The sequence below is a fragment of the Pseudophryne corroboree genome, chromosome 2 (genome assembly GCF_028390025.1).
Source record: "Pseudophryne corroboree isolate aPseCor3 chromosome 2, aPseCor3.hap2, whole genome shotgun sequence".
Lineage (NCBI taxonomy): Eukaryota > Metazoa > Chordata > Amphibia > Anura > Myobatrachidae > Pseudophryne > Pseudophryne corroboree.
In genome coordinates this window covers 143,042,861-143,056,527 of record NC_086445.1, presented here as the reverse complement: position 1 = coordinate 143,056,527, position 13,667 = coordinate 143,042,861, and the positions used below count along the sequence as shown (strand labels likewise).

Genomic DNA, 13,667 nt, shown 5'->3' with positions numbered 1-13,667 from the left:
ACGGGTAAGTGCTATGTCCATTTCGGCCAGAAGAGCTTTATGGACGCGACAGTGGACAGGCGATGCGGATTCAAAACGACATATGGAAGTTTTGCCGTATAAAGGGGAGGAGTTATTTGGAGTCGGTCTATCAGATTTGGTGGCCACGGCTACAGCCGGGAAATCCACCTTTCTACCTCAAGTCACTCCCCAACAGAAAAAGGCACCGACTTTTCAACCGCAGCCCTTTCGTTCCTTTAAAAATAAGAGAGCAAAGGGCTATTCATATCTGCCACGAGGCAGAGGTCGAGGGAAGAGACAGCAACAGGCAGCTCCTTCCCAGGAACAGAAGCCTTCCCCGGCTTCTACAAAAGCCTCAGCATGACGCTGGGGCTTCTCAAGCGGACTCGGGGACGGTGGGTGGTCGTCTCAAAAATTACAGCGCGCAATGGGCTCACTCGCAGGTAGATCCCTGGATCCTGCAGATAATATCTCAGGGGTACAGGTTGGAATTAGAGACAGATCCACCTCGCCGTTTCCTGAAGTCTGCTTTACCAACGTCCCCCTCCGAAAGGGAGACGGTTTTGGAAGCCATTCACAAGCTGTACTCTCAGCAGGTGATAGTCAAGGTACCTCTTCTACAACAAGGGAAGGGGTATTATTCCACTCTTTTTGTGGTACCGAAGCCGGATGGCTCGGTAAGGCCTATTCTAAATCTGAAGTCCTTGAACCTGTACATAAAGAAGTTCAAGTTCAAGATGGAGTCACTCAGAGCAGTGATAGCGAACCTGGAAGAGGGGGACTTTATGGTATCCTTGGACATCAAGGATGCGTATCTCCACGTTCCAATTTACCCCTCACACCAGGGGTACCTCAGGTTCGTTGTACAAAACTGTCACTATCAGTTTCAGACGCTGCCGTTCGGATTGTCCACGGCACCTCGGGTCTTTACAAAGGTAATGGCCGAGATGATGATTCTTCTTCGAAGAAAAGGCATATTAATTATCCCATACTTGGACGATCTCCTAATAAGGGCAAGGTCCAGAGAACAGCTAGAGATGGGATTAGCACTGTCTCAAGAAGTGCTAAAACAGCACGGGTGGATTCTGAATATTCCAAAATCCCAGTTAATGCCGACAACTCGTCTGCTGTTCCTAGGGATGATTCTGGACACGGTTCAGAAAAAGGTTTTTCTCCCGGAGGAAAAAGCCAAGGAGTTATCCGAGCTTGTCAGGAACCTCCTAAAACCAGGAAAGGTGTCTGTACATCAATGCACAAGAGTCCTGGGAAAAATGGTGGCTTCTTACGAAGCAATTCCATTCGGCAGATTCCACGCAAGAATTTTCCAAAGGGATCTGTTGGACAAATGGTCAGGGTCGCATCTTCAGATGCACCTGCGGATAACCCTGTCTCCAAGGACAAGGGTGTCTCTTCTGTGGTGGTTGCAGAGTGCTCATCTATTGGAGGGCCGCAGATTCGGCATACAGGATTGGATCCTGGTGACCACGGACGCCAGCCTGAGAGGCTGGGGAGCAGTCACACAAGGAAGAAACTTCCAGGGAGTATGGACGAGCCTGGAAACGTCTCTTCACATAAACATTCTGGAACTAAGAGCAATATACAATGCTCTAAGCCAGGCAGAACCTCTGCTTCAGGGAAAACCGGTGTTGATCCAGTCGGACAACATCACGGCAGTCGCCCATGTGAACAGACAGGGCGGCACAAGAAGCAGGAGTGCAATGGCAGAAGCTGCAAGGATTCTTCGCTGGGCAGAGAATCATGTGATAGCACTGTCAGCAGTGTTCATCCCGGGAGTGGACAACTGGGAAGCAGACTTCCTCAGCAGACACGATCTTCACCCGGGAGAGTGGGGACTTCATCCAGAAGTCTTCCACTTGCTGGTAACCCGTTGGGAAAGACCAATGGTGGACATGATGGCGTCTCGCCTCAACAAAAAACTGGACAGGTATTGCGCCAGGTCAAGAGATCCGCAGGCAATAGCTGTGGACGCGCTGGTAACGCCTTGGGTGTACCAGTCGGTGTATGTGTTTCCTCCTCTGCCTCTCATACCAAAAGTATTGAGAATTATACGGCAAAGAGGCGTAAGGACGATACTAGTGGTTCCGGATTGGCCAAGAAGGACTTGGTACCCGGAACTTCAAGAGATGATCACGGAAGATCCGTGGCCTCTACCTCTAAGGAGGGACTTGCTTCAGCAGGGTCCCTGTCTGTTTCAAGACTTACCGCGGCTGCGTTTGACGGCATGGCGGTTGAACGCCGGATCCTAAAGGAAAAAGGCATGCCGGAAGAAGTCATTCCTACTTTGATTAAAGCAAGGAAGGAAGTAACCGTGCAACATTATCACCGAATTTGGCGAAAATATGTTGCGTGGTGCGAAGATCGGAGTGCTCCGATGGAGGAATTTCAACTGGGTCGATTCCTACATTTCCTGCAATCAGGATTGTCTATGGGTCTCAAATTGGGATCTATTAAGGTTCAAATTTCGGCCCTGTCGATTTTCTTTCAAAAAGAATTGGCTTCAGTCCCTGAAGTCCAGACCTTTGTTAAGGGAGTGCTACATATACAGCCTCCTGTGGTGCCTCCAGTGGCACCGTGGGATCTCAATGTGGTTTTGGACTTTCTAAAATCTCATTGGTTTGAACCACTAAAGAAGGTGGATTTGAAATATCTCACATGGAAAGTGACCATGCTTCTAGCCCTGGCTTCGGCCAGGAGAGTGTCAGAACTGGCAGCTTTATCTTACAAAAGCCCATATCTGATTTTCCATTCGGACAGGGCAGAACTGCGGACTCGTCCGCATTTTCTCCCTAAGGTGGTGTCAGCATTTCATCTGAACCAGCCTATTGTAGTGCCTGCGGCTACAAGTGACTTGGAGGACTCCAAGTTACTGGACGTTGTCAGAGCATTAAAAATATATATTGCAAGGACAGCTGGAGTCAGAAAATCTGACTCGTTGTTTATATTGTATGCACCCAACAAGATGGGTGCTCCTGCGTCTAAGCAGACGATTGCTCGTTGGATCTGTAGCACAATCCAACTTGCACATTCTGTGGCAGGCCTGCCACAGCCTAAATCTGTAAAGGCCCACTCCACAAGGAAGGTGGGCTCATCTTGGGCGGCTGCCCGAGGGGTCTCGGCATTACAACTTTGCCGAGCAGCTACGTGGTCAGGGGAGAACACGTTTGTAAAATTTTACAAATTTGATACTCTGGCTAAGGAGGACCTGGAGTTCTCTCATTCGGTGCTGCAGAGTCATCCGCACTCTCCCGCCCGTTTGGGAGCTTTGGTATAATCCCCATGGTCCTTTCAGGAACCCCAGCATCCACTAGGACGATAGAGAAAATAAGATTTTACTTACCGATAAATCTATTTCTCGGAGTCCGTAGTGGATGCTGGGCGCCCATCCCAAGTGCGGATTATCTGCAATAATTGTACATAGTTTTTGTTAACTAATTCGGGTTATTGTTGAAGGAAGCCATCTTTCAGAGGCTCCGCTGTTATCATACTGTTAACTGGGTTTAGATCACAAGTTGTACGGTGTGATTGGTGTGGCTGGTATGAGTCTTACCCGGGATTCAAAATCCTCCCTTATTGTGTACGCTCGTCCGGGCACAGTACCTAACTGGAGTCTGGAGGAGGGTCATAGGGGGAGGAGCCAGTGCACACCACCTGATCTGGAAAAGCTTTACTTTTTGTGCCCTGTCTCCTGCGGAGCCGCTATTCCCCATGGTCCTTTCAGGAACCCCAGCATCCACTACGGACTCCGAGAAATAGATTTATCGGTAAGTAAAATCTTATTTTTTTTGTACTACAAAAAAAAAACTGAATAACCCTGACCTTGTTGTCAGGGACCGGGATCCAAACTGCTGAAACTAGCAGAGATTGAATCGTGATCTGCCTAGCTGCCTTCTTGTCTTCTGACACAGGCATACCTGCCTTGAAAAAGGCGCTTTTGGTGTGAGACAACCGTCTGAAACCACGCCAATCCGAGAAGGGCTGGATGCCCGTCATGCCACTGGCTTGTCGGCGTTCTTCTGACGACGGTTAGTGGTTTGTTGAAAACTACGTCCTTTATCATGCCTACTGTGCCTCTAGCACGGCCTCAAAAGGACTGAGGTCCAAAGGCTTTGAAAGGTGGACTTGAACATTGCGTTTAGGAACCTGTGTAGGTAATGGTAGAAACCCAGACTTTCCCCCCAGTGGCCTGAGAAATCCATATGGACCAATGAGGACCAAATAACATCTCTCCAGCGTAAGGCAACGCTGCTATTTTGGACTCTGCTACTGCCAGCCAAGAACGCAGCCAGAGTGCTCGTCGGGTCGCAACGAGTGAAGCTGAAAAGGTGAGAACTAACCTGGCCGACATACATAGAAGCTATACATAGATACTCAGCAGCTCCACAGATGTGATCAGCGAGAAGAATAAGGTGGTCGCCTAGTAGGGCCGACCTGAGCTGTGTTAGCCGTATTTACCCCACTTCCAACCGAACCAGGTCTAAGCAGCACCCTTGTTGCTGTATACATTGACTTTAACATAGTTTCTAGTTTACATTCTGACAAGTCTAAGCGTAGTAGCAGTTTTACTGGAATGTTAACAGTTTTGAAAGTTTTGACACAGACGAATCCACTATTGGAGGATTCTCCCTCTGGAAATGGGTAACTAGACAGGAACCGGCGAGCTGCAAAAACCCGTTTATCCGGATTCTTCCATGCCTCTACTAACGGCGTATTAAGAGACTCTTAATAAAGTGAAAAGGTACCGCCCTGACGAAAGTATCAATGGGCGGCCTGTCAGCATCCTCAATACCTGACGGCTGCTGTAATTCACCTTCCTCATGTTATTTTGCGATGTGAGGTCTGGCATTAGAATGCAACATAGCAGAAACTGTAAATTATAAAACAAATGATAACTATCTTTGTGACCTGAACAAGACCTGGACTTCTGCAAGGTCCTAGATATCTCCTGAGACCACTTCGGTATTTGGCGGTCTCACCCGAGCCTCAGATCCAGGCGTACTCCTTCTGCACACAGAAACAAATATACAAGAGAGACAAGTTTACTTAAAATGTTACTAAAGTGTGCATACGGCCGAAGTGCAGAGCACGTGGCCACAGTATATGAAACCTGATCTGTTCAAATTCCTACTAATGCCCCTGCCCCTTCCGGTGCAGAATGTTGTAGGACAGCAACTTCCTGAAGAAAAACCAGGAAGAAGAGTAAAAAATGGCGTCCTGTCATGTGCTCTAAACCTATATATAATGAAGCAACCGCTGAGATCAACACAGTATTAGCTGAGATATATATAGTCAGATATGTATCACTTGTCTTTGTCTTATACATATATATTACACACATCTATACACATAGACAGCCATCATAAATAACTGATGTAACACAGGCTTAACAGTCTGATACCAGGGTTTACATTACTATTGAGTGTAAATGAGACCCCTCTATCCTGAAACACAGGCCTTTGTCCTGATGTACTTACTGCAGTAAAATGCAGTTTAGTTATGAGGGCCCTCCCGCTGTGCTGCTGCGGGCATAATCCTCCCCCCTTTCCCATCTAGTGATCTCCCCCTTCCTGTTGGCAGACCACGGCAGCAGGGAGAGCTGTCCGCGGTCAGCCTGAATGCTGTGTAATAACCGCGGGAGGCCGGCGGGGAGCGGCGCTGGAGGATGACAGCGGCTGGACCGTGGATCGGCGCTGGAGGGCGGCAGCGGAGATCGTCGCTGGAGGGCGGCAGCGGAGATCGGCATTGGAGAGCGGCAGCGGTTGGGCCGTGAAGCGGCGCTGGAGAGCGGCAGCGACTGGGCCGTGGAGCGGCACTGGGCGCTGTGAAGCGGCTTTGCAGTCAGCGCTAGGGAGGCAGCAGGGAACTTTAATAAAAATACAAACCCCACATAGCGGACGGCAGCGGAAGCTGCCCTGTCAAGCTTCTGTCCTCCTCTACAGCGGGCGGCAGCGTGTGCTGACCGTCCCTGCTCCAAGTACCATAAATACCTGTGCTCCTGGGGTATGACGGGGCTTCTCTGCAAACTCCGTCCAGCCTTCCCTCAGGTTGTTGGCACTTGGCTGTGAGGACCGACACGCCAGCTGCTTGTAGCAGCTTCCACTATCCCGGACCCTCGCCTTTCTGGAAGGGGGGAAGGGATGTGGATAAGGTGAAAAAAGAAAAATCAAAAATAAAATAAAAATATATTCAAAATAAGTATGGAAGGTCCACACGAGCCTTGTTGCTACGTCGAGCACAGAAAAAACACTGAGGTACTCTGGGATATGGAGGGGAGGAGTAGTTCCAAAATTAATTTATTCAGTGCCTTGTTCCTGCGGAAGCCGTCCATATCCCAAGAGTACTCCAGTGACCCCTAGTGGATGAAAAAGAAATATTACATATTTCATATTGCACGTCTAGATTTATATTTCTGCTTGTTTTACCTTTCTCTGTACTATCTCTCCTCTCCAAAGGGTAATTCTAGCAATACAGTAGATATTTATTAAACCACCCTCCACACGGAAACCAAGTACATTCCACACCAAGTAACTTGGTGCACAATGTCCACCCAGTGCTCCACAGCAAACAAACAGCTAAATCCTACTTTGTCATGTTCTACACTACCATGTCTGTAGGGCACACTATATCTAGAGTACACATCGGTAAAACACATAGTAGAATCCCTTTGTGTGGTATTTAAAGTACACGGTTTCTTTCTCCGCTTTTTAACAATAGTTACTTTCAAATGCCCATATGTACAATTCCTAACAGTAGGAATCAGTAGCAGGAAAAAAGAAGTAATAATGCCACTGTTTAGGTCATTGGTACGGCCTCATGCGGAATACTGTGTCCAGTTCTGGAAGCCATGTCTCCAGAAGGATATAACTACATTAGAGACTGTAAAATAAGGGCAACTAAAATAGTGCATGGCCCACATCACACAGCTAACCAAGAAAGAATAAACAATCTTAATATATATATAGTTTGGAGCAGAGAAGGGAAAGGGGGGGTCATGATAGAAATGTTCAAATATATCAAGGTCTTTAACAAGGTACAGGAGGTGGTTCATGAGTGTGTGAACAACAAAAGTATGCATAATACTAAAAGGAATGGACACATCTGCTTCTGTTTTTAATCTTTATTCACTGTATGTGTTTTTCTTACTTTTTTCACATTTCTTTGATTTTAACACTTCGCTCGTCAAATAATGAAGGACATCCTAAGTCCCAGTATGACAAAAACATTTTTTCTTGATCTACATTTTTTCAGTTATAGGTGGTCATTTAAGCCTTTATTGGTTAGTATCAATACAGGGGAGCTTGTAACAAACCCTTAATAAAGTATATGTCTAAAATGTTAGTTGGGTAGTGTGCACCCTAGTGATAACTGGTTTCTCCTTCTTGTCCACTCACTATGGGGATTTGACCATATAAGGTACAGGAGGGAAACATTCTTCAAAGGAATAGAAGTATTAGAACTCAAGGACTTTAACATAGGGAAGTAGGTTCAGGAGAAATTTGAGGGAAAATTTCTTCACAACAGTGTAGTGGATAACTGGAATTGCCACCCATCACAGGTGGTTGAGACAAAGACAGTAGAACAATTTAAACACACTTGGGATATACATATGCATATCCTAACAAAGAACTAAGGAACAAATAGGGTTGACGGTGACAAAAGGATAAATGATAAAGGGGAAGACTAGATGGGCCAAGAGGTTCTTATCTATCATCACATTCTATGTTTCTATGTAGTTGTGGCCACCTGACAAAATTATTTTGTATTGGATAGGAAAGTAGTGGGTGGGTGTGTGTGGGGGTATGTGTGGGGGTGTGTGGGTGTATGTGTGTAGTGTCAGTAGAAACATCACTAAGCTATAATGCTTGTTCAGATTTTGTAATTTTTATATATATATATATATATATATATATATCCTTGCAAAACAGTCGGCATTCTCAGGCTCTTTCAGGCAGCATGCTCCGTGCCAGATCCATAGAAAAACATGCAACTCCAAAGGAGAACGGCACTGGAGACAATTTGTTGCAGTAAAAATTGTATTGAAAGGCCTTCCAATACAATTTTTACTGCAACAAATTGTCTCCAGTGCCGTTCTCCTTTGGAGTTTATATATATATATATATATATATATATATATATATGTATAACAAGAATAAGGACCGGCACTCCTTCCTTTGAAACAGTATTGCTCCAGTGCCCTCTAAGACTAGATGCGTAGAATAGAAAAAATAGCGGCACTTGGAGACTGAAAAGTTCAAAGTGTATTCCACAAGAAATAGACCAACGTTTCGGGGTCTGTTAACCCCTTTGTCAAGGTGACACAATAAATAAATTAAGATTTTAGTATTTTTTTTATTAAGAGCATGTTCTTGCAGAGCCTTTTTATCTGAGCACAGGTAATTTGCTCTAAGTAGAATGAACCGTGCACCAAAAGTAAGATTTGCTGTTTAATGTTGCTTGAGTCCTACTACAGAAAGGATAGTGGACTCGATGCATGGGTGTAGTACGGGTAACCGGCGGTCTCCTGACCGCCGGTCACCTTACCGATGCCGGGATCCCGGCAGCATACCGACGCCGGGATCCCGGCGGGGAGGGGCGAGTGCAGCAAGCCCCTTGCGGGCTCACTGCGCTCGCCGCGCTGCGGGCTCGGTGGCGACCTGCGGTCGCCACGGATTCTATTCCCACTCTATGGGTGTCGTGGACACCCACGAGTGGAAATAGTCCCTGTTGGTCGGCATGCCGACCATCGGGATAGTGAGCCGTCGGGCTCACGGAGGAGGTCATGTGACTGTCGGTCAGCCGACCAGCGGTCACATGACTACCACCCCGATGCATTATCTGTAGCTGCTATAGAAATGTGAGATGAATAAAGCCAAGCACTAAGTATATGGTTTTATAGCCTTCAGATGTATTTTTTTTCTACTGAGTTATAAGCATCAGTAAAATATTTTGATAACAAAGGAAATGTGAAACTGTAGCAACATAAGTAGATCTGACCCCTCCCGTACCAATGGATTCATTCAACAAATAAAGAGCAAATGTATGACATTTATTAGCCTAGACTGAGTTGTACAGAGCATTTTATTTAATTTTCTTTTAAAAATAAAAAATCTACTTACAGCATAAGATCTTTATAGACATGGTATGCGTTTTGTTCTCCGACGGAATAAATGATCTCATTCCAATAACAAAGATATTTCCGAAGCAGGTAATGCAAGCGATTACCCAGACAAATACACGGAGAATGGTGTTCGCCAGAAGGTTTTCAAATGACGATATACCGTCTGTAAGTGGTGTACATACCCGTACATGAGGGGCATAAGAACAATATCTAAAGTTTTTAAAATATCTTAAAAGGAAAAGAAAAGAAAAAGAAAAGAGTCATGATTTTTTTTTAAATGGCGTTTCAAATGAATTTAGAAAATAATAATCTTGCACAATTACTGTGAATAACAGAAACATTTATTTGTTATTTCACTTCCTACCGTATAATATGCCTTTTGTATAGAATTATATAGGTATAAGCAGTGTCAGACTGAGGCATGTTGGACCCTATGGGGAAATGCAGTGGTAGAGGCCCATGCTTAGGGGTGTGGCCAGCTGCCACAGAGGCTTGTCTAACCTTGGTATGGGCCCCATGATAAATATATATGGTAAATATTGCCAGTGCATGCATGATAATGTACCAGATTAATAACTGCAATCATAGATAATATGTATAATGTACAATTCAAGTGCACAGTCTGGAACCTGATCCCTAGAGGAGGATATGGGGCCCCAGGCAGTGGGGGCAGTCCTTAGTCTTACATGCTTACAGCTTATCCTGCCATTTACAACATAGTGACATCGGTTACTAGAAAAGTCACCGATGTCACCCCACAGATCCAGCCCCGGTATCACTCCCTTTATACAATATTACAATATGGCCAGTGGCGGATCTTGCCACGGGCAAGCAGGACTTTTGCCCGGGGCGCCGCCTTCCGGAGGGCACCGGCGCCATCCGGAGGGCGCCGCACCATGGCAAGATCCGCCACTGTGCAGAGTGCCCCCCAGCAGTGCCCCCGCGCTGTGCCTCCCCCCGCTGTGAGAAGGGAACCAGACGATACGCGTCTGGTTTCCCTTCGTGGCGCTGGTCCCCCCCCCGCTGTGAAGGGAATCAGACGCTAAGCGTCTAGTTTCCCTTCATGGAGAGGACCTTTGCTGTGCGCGATGACGTCATCGTGCACCGCACAGCATTGTAGCACAGACGCTAGGGGTCATAATTGACCTCTAGTGCCTATGCTGTGCTATGGGGGAGACGTCATGACTGACATCTCTCCCATAGATCCGAGGAGAAGAGCGGCGCCGGGGGGAGGACTGCAGGTCTGGAATCAGGAGCGGGGTACAGTAAGTATACTTTAAAAAAAAAATAATTATTTCCTTTCAGCGGCGCTACAAATGGGGGCGTGACTGACCACGCCCCCCTTTAAGCCACACCCCTAACTTTTGCCCGGGGGGCCACAAGGGCAAGAACCGGCCCTGAATATGGCAGAAAAGAATGAGCAAGGAGGACAATTGTACACCATCAAAATACAACACAGACAAGACTTCATTGTTTACATTTGAAGAAAACACACAAATATTCACTCTGTAACCTCACTGGTAGGAGAGACAGGGAAAAGCCAGCCAAAGTAATGAAACTGACACTCCCGGAGTCCTCAAGTATTAGGTATCCAGCTGGTAAAACTAAAACCATCTCTCCATGCGTATAGCATTGCCAAGTGAGGGGCTGTGTTAGCATGCAACTCCTCCTCTGACCCAGTACACTACCTACACTAAATACAATCCCACTTGGTTTGTGGCAGTAAGTGGTCCCTTTTCTTGAGGTCAGTTTCAAGGGAGAGCAGGGAAGTGTCAGTAAGAGGCACTCCCCAGCACCCCCCCTAACCCTCACCCCCACCCCCCTGCTCCTGGCACAATAGCAAGGCTGCTAATAAAATCACAGGGGCTGACAGCTGAATGAAACAGAAATTGTAATAATATAAAGTAAATACAGTAACATTAAATTAATACAAACTGAAAGCACAGCCGAAATAAGCATCTTGCACATGTAGGCAAAAAACTGACTTCCTACAGGCGCGGGGACACAGAGGTGGGGGAGTTCATACTTTGAGGTATATTTACCAAGTGGCGGCTTACAAAGGTGGGTTGGAGCTGATAAGTTTGTCCAAGTCTCTGCCTGAATGTATATATTGGGGCCATAGCAGGGCTATAATATGCCCTGTGCAGAGCCAAGCGGATCAGCAAGAAGAGGGTGCTCTTAATGTCTCTATAAGCTAGCATGCCACATACAGGTGCCATTGGGCGGTGACAGTACTGCCCCCAGGTCCTGCACCGAGGGCAGCAGCACACCCCTTGTTAAGGCCCAGTTCTATATCTATAGTTACAGTGTCCCCATCAGAGCCGGACTTAGGCATAGGCAAACTAGGCAAATGCCTAGGGCATTTGGTATGCTTAGGGGCACCAGCAGCTTCTGCTGATTAAAATTATATGCGGCATGCCTATATTCTGTGTGTAACTGCGGCTATATCTGCATATGAAATGCTACGTTGCAGTGTAGTCCTGGAAATCACTGTAATGTAGCATTTCATATGCAGATATAGTCGCAGTCGCACACAGAATATAAGCATGCTGCATATCATTTTAATCAGCAGAAGCTCCTTGTGCATCCTAGCCACATAGTAATGCAAATAAGACGCATTTTCATAAACAAAAGGCGCCTGACGTTAGCAGAGCTGCTAGCTGAGTCATGCCAGGCATCTCCTGCAGAACTAGCGGTGGTCCTAGGGGGCACCAGCCAAAATCTTGCCAAGGGCATCATATTGGTTAGGGCCGGCTCTGGTCCCTATAATGCGCATCTGAGAATATTTAACATTTAAGATCTAGTACCTGGTTAATTTGTAATGTTTACCTTGTACAGCGCTGCATATATATTATTAAAATGTAATAATAATAACAACATCATAGGTAATTGGTAGTGGTGGTGGGGGGAACAAACACAGGGGATGGAGTATAATATACCTGCTATAATATAAACTTCTAACAAAACTTTATGGAAATGTCATGCTTCAAGTGTTTAAATACATGTAAAATAGATGATATAATTGGTAAATTCTAAACCAGCTTAGAAGTGGTGAGTGTATACATTTGCTGCATAATAGATTACAGTATAGTAATTCATCTAACAATACACAGTGCTTCTGTAAGTACTCACATATGAGAAAGATTCTTCATGGGCTGAAACATTCTTGTACTTATATTCGGAATCTCGATTTTTTCCAGTCCTCTAAAATTTAGATTGATTTTACATTTAGTTTAGCACCTATCATAATAACACAAACTCAGAAACGTATAAAATACACAGTATTGGTAATCCTTTGCAACACACAACACACATCAAGCATTAGACATCATTGTGTTTATTTGTATGAGCTTGGCAATGTGATCAATAAGGGGCTTTGCTGGTGTAGATGCCTGTGCAGAGAGATAAGCAGAAAGAAGGACATGTCTGGGTGATTAGCCGGTAGCTTTGGTGGTGACATGTCTGATATTTTACATAAAAAAAGAAAACGATTAGACAAAGCTGAAGGAAGTCTTTTCCTGTATGGTTGGGTCAAGCAAATGTAATAGAAGTGTCCGTAAAATGGATTCTAAATAGAACTCTGCATACAGTATGCACAAATTGTGAGCTGCGTACGGATAAGCATTTTCAGGTAATACTGTATCTTTCTTCACATTACTGACATATGAATCAAGCACATCAAATTCTTACCTTACGGTGGCCAAACATGCTGAGATTTCTAGGCATTGTATACAATGGTATGAAATAGACATATTCTATCAAAAACAAGACAATGAAGAATATGAAAATACTCAGGAGACAGGCATTGCATAAAGCGTAGCTGGCTTTAAAGAGTTAAAGTTAGGATTTCACTTAGAGTTTTGGACTAAAAAATAGATGACGGTTTGGAGGGCTATGGTAGGTTTAGAGGTAACGATAGCTTAGGCTTTCCATAACCTACATGAAACGCCAAGGGTGGGTACACACCTGGTCGATATCGGCACACTATTTAGTTTCTGGCTGAATCAGAACGACATATTATGCATATCGGGCGTGTGTGTATGCCTGATTGCACATTCCCGCGCACCGCATGCAATATCTTCTGGCTGGCTGTGCTGCACCGCCAAGTGGAAGATATTGCATGTGACCTGGTGCAGTGTTATGAAGACCGGAACAGTGATCGTTCCGACCTTCATTTCATCATTTTGTTGTGTACTGCAGATACGACATGTCGGCCCATCAGCCGCCATATTGGCCGGATACTCATCGTTCTGATGTGTAGCCACCGTAACTATACCCCACAACTTTAGTGATTTTTCAAAAAAAGTGATTTTATTTGAAATTGTACGGCAATAATCTTGAGTTTACTACTTGTCTCCTGAGTAAGCCAGTGGTGATACAATGTATTCAATTTACTGTATCATCCTTGTTTTTCACAAAATCTGTCTATTTCATAAACAATATACTGAATACTTTTAGGCATGGTTGGCCAGGGTCTGGAGAAAAAGTACATTTCCTTCATTTGTACAAAAGGCAAAGAGACCACGCTGCA

At 45.4% G+C, this 13,667-nt stretch overlaps 1 protein-coding gene across 3 annotated transcripts in view; it reads right to left on the bottom strand.

Moving 5' to 3' along the window:
- The window catches only part of RXFP2 (relaxin family peptide receptor 2), a 589,575-nt gene that overhangs the window by 25,317 nt on the left and 550,591 nt on the right, over positions 1–13,667 (bottom strand). For all 3 annotated transcript variants that reach the window (XM_063951765.1, XM_063951767.1, XM_063951766.1), the window contains exons 14-15: positions 12,269–12,340; positions 9,135–9,364 (exon numbers count right to left, since the gene is read on the bottom strand). In XM_063951765.1, the coding sequence (XP_063807835.1) occupies positions 9,135–9,364; positions 12,269–12,340 (302 nt within the window). The remainder of the gene's footprint in view (positions 1–9,134; positions 9,365–12,268; positions 12,341–13,667) is intronic.